Here is a 7,783-nt window from a genome sequence, read left to right on the forward strand (position 1 = left end):
CATGGAGGCGTCTTAGCAATAGATGACCTTGCGCCCGTGAGGGGGGAGTAGTCACCAAATGAAGTATTGCCGTCCAGGGCAGGAGGGGCTTCTGAGCTTGAAGATCATCAGCGACAGACATCAAAGTTCGGCGCTCGTTTGTGAGCGCTTGTGTAAGGTAAGCGGCCGAGATCGAGCCGTGCATTGTCACTCTATGACTTCATTTGATCTTCTGAATCTTGAACCAACTTCCCGAGAGTTGGGCCGATCCCGCTGGTTCGCAAAAATGCCAGGTCAAATAGGTATGAAGCCAGTCTCTTTTCGAGCATGTTTATCGTCCGCAGGCCAGTTCGATTTCTCTGTGTTGAAAAATTCTTCCGAGTCATCATACCATGACTCAAATCCCGATCACAATGCCGAATACACATGACTCAATATGCCATATTATTCTTCCCCTGTAGCAAGTACAATCTTTTAAACACAACCTTGCACCAACTTTAATTCTATTCCAGTATTACATTAACAACAGAGAGCGGCAGAATGCCGAGGCCGCCCGCCGAAGAGGGATCCTAGAAGTCGTAGTTGGAATGGAGACGCGGTATAGCAAATGAGAGGCACGGTTTTGCTCAATAGGGCAGGTAGTTCTCGGCCCGACACCGAAACGTGTCAAGACGTGCTCCAAAATTGGAGGGCTCGTCCACTCGGGCAGGGACAACACGAGCAGCAAGGAACTCCTAATAATCTCCTGACTCAGCAAATGCTTACATTGGAATAAGGTGCGGCTCGTTATCTTGGCAAACGTGGGGGGATGCCTAGAGTTCCAATACATGTTTTCTTGTGCCATTGGTAGAATCTGGAAGGTCACAGCTTCTTGTGGCTGAGACACGATATCATGGGCATAATTTTGCGTGATAATGATGGAATACGGACCATGGTCTCATTTTGTTCTGTTTTTGGCTTGCGTTGGCTCTAGAAGGCTCTTGGAAAGCATCAAGTTTGGAGGTTGTCCAGTCACCAGGTATCTAGCTATACTCTTGGCGAAGTCTAATATTGCAAAATATGGTATCACGATTCCACAAGCATAGCCTTGTACTCATGAAAAGAAAAAGAAAGCTCAATACTTTTAATGTGTGACGTGTGTCTGTCTTTTATTGAAGTAACGATAGTGTTTGGACTCCTGACTGGATTGACCTTGAGCTTAGTATTCCCACAGAAAATATACCAAGATACCATCTCCTAGACCAAGATTCCTGCGTGTACCCATCACTACCAACCAAACTGCTCACAGTGAAGTTCCACGGCTGGGCCATCCTTTGTAATGAGACCAGCAGCTGTGTTCCTGACAAGCCGCATCAAACCATCCGGTCCACAGGCAGCGATCAGCACCCTCTTGTCCTTGTCAACACACTTGACCGCCTCGCTGATCAGTACAGCCACATCGGGCCGCCCTTGCTCGACGGGGAGATCAATGGATCCGGTGGTGACTGTACGTTTACCCATGCGACAGACAATGGCCCGGATATCGTCCTTTTCGGGGTCTTCGGTCGGCGGCCGGATCATGGCCGGCAGATCGCTCGACTTGACAAGACGCTCGTCCATGTCCGTTTCGTAGACGCGGGTCATGGGAGAGAGGTCAGCCGATGTGAGAGAGTTGATGGTCGGCTGAAGGGATTGCTTAGATGCCTTTTCCGTGACAACCGAGTCTTTGGGGGCAGCCTTGGTGGTGTGCAGGCGGAGGGCGACTCGTGACCCGTGAGTGTGCGTGCGTATCGCATCTAGGTGCTCTGAAAACCAGGAGAGGTTATCTGGGCACAATTTCATCAGCAACAAAAATATCAAATACTTGGTACATCATGACGAACCTCTATCCCTGACTGCCCAGATGAACTCAATCTGTTTGTCCGAGTCGGCTGTCATCTTTTGCAGCATGTTGGATGCCATGCCGAAAGTGAAGCTTGCCCCTGAGCCACCAGCGATCAAGACCACCTTGTCAAAGTCGTAGGGATCTGGGAACGTTCCATAGGGGCCCTCGAGCGACACCTTGAGCGAAGCGCCGGGGTTCTTTCGAGCATACTCGGCAAGGTCTCGAGTGAAGCCGCTGTAAGAGTTGACGATAAGTTCCGCCGGTGAAGTCGACACAATGGTGAAGGGGTGGGTCTCCAAAAGTCGGACCTTGGGAAGCCAGACATAACAGTGCTTGCCAGGTACAGCCCGGGGAAGAGGCTTTCTAAGCAAAATCTGCGTCCCGCCGTTGGGCAGAGGGTAGACGGTCGCCTCGTTGTTGATACCATTATAGATGAGCCGAGAGAAACGAATGAGCCGATCGGAGAGCCAGATGGCGGCCGTGATGCAGGCAATGATGCCCACCTTTTCGGCACTGAGTTCAGGTCGGTGCAACGCCAGCGTCACCACCATCATGATGAAGAGGATAATGTGGAAAACGTAAAAGAGTTCGTACTTGAAGCGTCGCAATACCACGGCTTCAACACCACTGGCAAACATGGCAAATCCCAGCACGATTCCGGCAGTAACGATGTCTTCATGCATCAAGTCCCACTTGCCTGCACCAATAAAGTATGCCGAGTATATCGAGGCGTGGAGGATCATGTAGAGAATGGTCGCATACCCCGCGACTTGATGAAGAGGGTTCAGCCGCTCGTATGAATATGAAGTCAGAATGGCTAGTGGTGTATTCTTGAGTCCTAGGAAAACCACCAGGGCAAAGTTTGCAGCCGACATCCTATCAACTGCTTAGTCGGTACTTTACACATTAAGCACTATGATCTACTCACCATCCAAAACGAGCAGCAAAGTTTGTTGGTCGACTGAAATCAAGTCCAGTAAAGGCTAGGGCGAGGTTTATCGCGGTGTAGACCAAGTACAAAATGGCATGACCTGCTGATAGAAATCCGGGAATCTTGCGAATAAACAATCGTCGGAACGCTCTATGAGTCGCCTGATCAGTAAAATGACTTTGTGATATAACCCAGGTTACATACCTCGTTACAGCTGCAAATGGAGACAAGACTTTGCTTATGCCTGCCGGAACATGTCGTTTGTTGACGAGGACTCTTGTCCAGTGTCCTATGATGAAAATGGCTATGATTCCGCATATGGATGCGGCATAGTATTCGGTCGCCAGTTCGCTCGCATGTTGCCTGGCGGCAAAGAGACCTGGATTGGCTGAAGGGCCACTGCCTCCGCCAGGAGGGCCGTGATTTCCTGGCTGCGGAGGAGGCGGAGAAGTAGGAGCTCCAGACGTCACCTGGAGGTGTTGATCCATTGTTGCAGGAATTGATGTAGAACCGATGATCAAGGCGTTTTCTACAATCCGGACTATCACCAGCGGTGTTGAATACAGATAGTCAGTTATAAGCTGTTGGAAAAGTTTCTAGGTAGCGGGGTCCAAGTGAGAGGCGAGGTCTCGGGTCATGTATAATATGCGTTCAGCCTATCTGAAAAGATTCGGCAAAGCAGCAGATCGATCAGTTTTCCGCCATGGGCCCACTAGAGAGTACCTACTCTTTGCTATCGCGAGATGATATCAATGAACACATTCTTGGGGTCACTTCATATGCGGGTCTGTGGACTGGCACCGCTACTGCTCGTACTGCTGTGGCCACTCTGAGTTGGTGTCATATAGGCGGAATCAGGCGGACAAAGTGGTTGCAGTCAAGTTGTATCCCATGAGTCCAGCCGCTGCTGTGAGGCGTGACGCAGATATGATTTCCGATATTGGATATTGAAAACATGGCCGGCATATCTGGGCGTCTAGACTCGAGGACCAGGTACTCACAACAACTCACCATCACCCACTTTCAATGAGACATGGCTGCCGTGGTCCTGCTAAATGCGCTGGGCGGAAAGCCGCAGCCTGAGGGAGGGAGTATAGCAGTTCGGCGGGACCCCCGGCGCCGATGCCAAGAAAAAGGCCGAATGCAGCTTTGCACCTCCCCAGCTACCAGTCGTTGTTGCGGACATTGATTGCGACTTACCTAAACCGGCCAGAGAGCCCGCCCAAGCTCAACCCAAGGGTAAAAATATACCGGCGAGTTCCACGCCTTTCGGCAGTGAGCATGGGTTCCCCAGACGTGCTACTTTGTAAGACTGACAAAGCATGGTAGCGAAATGCTCGAACTTGATCCAGAAGTTACTCGGCTGCATGGCTGGCAGTAGAGTTGGGAGGAGGGAAAAGCTGGGCGACCATACAAGTGACGATTATGGTACGGGTACGGTACGGTATGCAACACCAAGATTGGTAAAACCCCAACAGGGTAAGAAGCAGCCAACTTTCTCATCTGGCTAAATTCTCTGTGATTTAGCCTCCGCATGACACATGACCCAAAACATCTTTGAAGCTCAATCCGGCAGATTCTTGAGTCGCTGGCTATCCAGATTCGAGCTGAATCAGATGGAAACGAATTAATTGTCTCGAGTAACGACCGCTCGGTTATGTCCAATACGCCCTGCAAACGTGGCAGCACCATAACGCAATGCAAGCTTATTTTAACTGACTGCCACGATTATAACAATGGCGGCATATCTATTTGCAAATTCTGTGTATCAATAGGTAGGGATGCAGGTCTCTCTATCTAGACCTTCCTCTCTATGTCATTACCAACAGTTGTCAGGATTGACTAATCCTTGGCGATGTGTTATATGATACCACCTTCAACACGACATGATAATTGATAACACACTCACTCTATCATTATCACGGCCGAGGCTATGGGCATCGGCTCCGTGCTTTGCAAAGCGCAGTAGTATCCTTGGTAATATGTGCTCTCTGTTTGGTGCAACCTTTTTTCAGCTACACTCTACCTGTTCTGTGGGCGGCCTGTGGAGCTTCATCCCAATCATACCGTTGCCTCCCGATTCGTTTTCAGCTGCAGGAATTCTCAAAATGATTCCTGTTTTCTCAGATTAATCAGCCAATAGCTGGTGCAGATAAATTGATATATGTGCACAGGGCCGTTGTCACTTGGGATCCTACTATCGAGCATGAGACTGGTGTAATTACACATGCGAGGGCCGTGGCCCTGTTATCAATTTTCCTCTCAGCGATCAAGGCGGTTTGAGCACATCATCGCGGCGCCTTACACAGTAAATCTGAGGGGGAAAAAAGAGGGAAAAAAGAAATGAAAGGCCAAGATTAACGCGTCGCAACACAGATGGGGCTTGCAGTGTCTAGAATTCCTTACAAATACACGCAAATGCTTGGTTTACATGCCTTCAACTTTGCAACCTGCCAATCCTGGGTTCGGGTAGTGACTGATATGATCCCTGGCAGCGTTTCGCCATCATCACCCCTGTCTGACGTGCGTCTGCAACCTTAAATTCTAGAGATCTCGTCAATCTTATCTTTCAGCTTTCAATGCTCTACTCGACTGATGGTACAAGGAAGGCGATATTCTCGAGGCAAACAACGGTATTGAGGGGAGTAGATGTCGAGTCCTAGAATCTTCTCATGTCCGGCAGCAAGAGTCATCTGGATTGCAATTTAGAGCAATCTAGAACATACCAAGGAGCCCCCCCACCGGACTTTGTGACTTTGATGCAACATCCCATACCAATCCATCTTCTTACTGGCCACATCCTCCAGTCCTATATCTTGACAACTGTGGCTTGCTTGTTGTGCCTTTGACGGGAGAGGGATGGGTTCACAGCTGCATGCCCTGGGGCGCATATATGTGTCACGGGCCACGGAAGCTGTGATATTTTGTTCCGTCACCGGAACTGGTTGTGATTTGTGGGATGATTGAATTTCTTGTGCAGGTATCCGAGCTGCTCGTCTATATCATGGACACATTAGTCCCTGGTGTTGGTAAAGGGTTGACAGGGCGCTGAAACTGCAAAACAGAGAAATAATCTCGCGAAAGTGACAGATCAAGTCTATCGGATAATCTGACCTAGAGATTGCATCTGCTGAGCACGTTTCCCTGGATGGCGTCAACGCATTGCATAGACCGTAAATGACGTCGGCAAGTGTTGCTAAAGGAATACAGAATATATATCAAATCACACAACGCGATTCACCAAGACTCATCCAATAGAAAGATATATAGGTAAATATCTAGGGAATCACCCATGGAAGACTGGCCTATGAGTGATAAGGTATGGCGATGCCTTTACAACTCACCCTTTAGGCCGGTCTCAATCTCTTCAAAGACTTTCAGTCCCTTCCGTCCCAGAGCAGTACCAACTCCCACAGCACAAGCGCCAACACTCTTCATGCGTTTATACCCCGAAGCATCTTCGACTCCACCAATGCCAATAATCTTTACATCCTTGGTCTCGGCAGCTTGATCCAGCATGTTCCGCATCGTGGCGACATTGCCGAGGGCCAAGGGGTGAAGGGCGGCGCCGGCCATGCCGCCAATACCTGGCCCAGGTAGTTTCGGCCCTCCAGCCTGTGAGTCGATGTCCGAAAGCACCAGACAAGAGCCCAAAGTATTTGTTGCCGTCAGGAAGGTGACGGGGCAAGGCGCGCCCTGAGATCGCAGGGCCGCGACAATGGCTTCAAACTGGCCGGCGTGGGTATACGGCGGCGTCTTGAGGCCAAATGGAATCCTCGGGATCTCACCACCGGAGATGATCTCCCGCAGCGCTTTCAGATACAGCATCAGCATGTCCCCAGAATAGGCCGGCGGCGGTGCGTTGGGGATATTGGGACAGCTCAGGTTGATCTCGACCGCCAGAGGCATCTTGACCACCTTGCTGTGGTCCGCAACAAGACGGTAGCATTCCGCCACCTCGTCGGGGGACCCAGTAACGGAGACGATAATTAGCTTTGTTGAAGGTTCCGACAGATCATCCGATAACGCCTTGATGTAGGATAGGTACTCCCTGAGTAGATAAGGGCTATAGCCAAGGGTGTTTAGGCTTGATGTTTCCTCGTCCTTGACATTTTTCAAATCCTCGTTGGGTGCGTGTGTCACGGTGTCAAAAAACGTGTATTGATGAACAGCGGCATCATGCTTGAAGCCATTTAAAAGAGCGGTCCGCGTCGTGATTGCGCCAAGTGAGGGGCACTTGAATAATGCCTCCAAGTCACGATGTGTCGTTGCCCACGGGTTGGCCGAGTTTAACAGTGGCGGGTTGATCTCGATGCCAGGTACTTCCGAATCCATCTTTTAAATATCAAATTGTATAATTCTGGGTTGAAAAATGATGCCGTAAAATGGTAAGCAGTCTTAAATGCCTAAGTACATTTGCAAAGTACCTAAGTGTCAGATGGTGGATTATGGTTCCCATATACTGGGGTATACTTGAGCACACGGGTCAACCCTATGGTATTTAGATAGATATACGGGACCTCCCGGGGATTAGCCGGGGCCACCCAAATAAGCGTATATTTTATCAAAACTAAAAAGCGCAAAATATAAATTAATATATTATATAATTAATATTTATATTAGATTAGTTTAAACTTTAATAAAAAAGCATTATTTTAATTAATAATTAAAAATTTTAATATTTCCGCCGAAGCTATAAAAATAATAATTACGAAAAAAGCCGGAATCGGCCTAACGGCATCGTTAAAAATAACTTCCGATTAAAATAATTAGAAATATACGTTTTAAATTTAGGCATAAATTACCGGATTAATTAATTATTTTAAAAATAAAACGATTTTAATTAAAACCTTAATTAAACCGGATATAAAAAAAACCAAATATATAAAAACCGCGGTAGCGATTTTTAAAGCTATAAACGAAAGCAACGATCCGAATATTTAAAATAAAAAAAACGGGAAATAAATAATAACGGATTTTATTAAAAAAAATTAGAAATCGTTTAATTT

General features: G+C 48.1%; 2 protein-coding genes across 2 annotated transcripts; both read right to left on the reverse strand.

The window, feature by feature from the left end:
* Positions 1 to 1,245: 1,245 nt before the first annotated feature.
* PFICI_13124 (uncharacterized protein) lies at positions 1,246 to 3,262 on the reverse strand (the record flags this gene model as incomplete). The annotated part of the gene is made up of 4 exons (XM_007841705.1): positions 1,246 to 1,784; positions 1,842 to 2,719; positions 2,772 to 2,924; positions 2,979 to 3,262. The coding sequence occupies 4 exons, from the start codon at positions 3,260 to 3,262 to the stop codon at positions 1,246 to 1,248; spliced, it is 1,854 nt and encodes a 617-aa protein (XP_007839896.1).
* A 2,845-nt stretch (positions 3,263 to 6,107) lies between these two features.
* Positions 6,108 to 7,109, reverse strand: PFICI_13125 (uncharacterized protein; the record flags this gene model as incomplete). Its single annotated transcript, XM_007841706.1, has 1 exon — positions 6,108 to 7,109. The coding sequence occupies one exon, from the start codon at positions 7,107 to 7,109 to the stop codon at positions 6,108 to 6,110; it is 1,002 nt and encodes a 333-aa protein (XP_007839897.1).
* Positions 7,110 to 7,783: the final 674 nt, after the last annotated feature.

This window comes from Pestalotiopsis fici (genome assembly GCF_000516985.1).
Source record: "Pestalotiopsis fici W106-1 unplaced genomic scaffold PFICI_Scf_11, whole genome shotgun sequence".
Lineage (NCBI taxonomy): Eukaryota > Fungi > Ascomycota > Sordariomycetes > Amphisphaeriales > Sporocadaceae > Pestalotiopsis > Pestalotiopsis fici.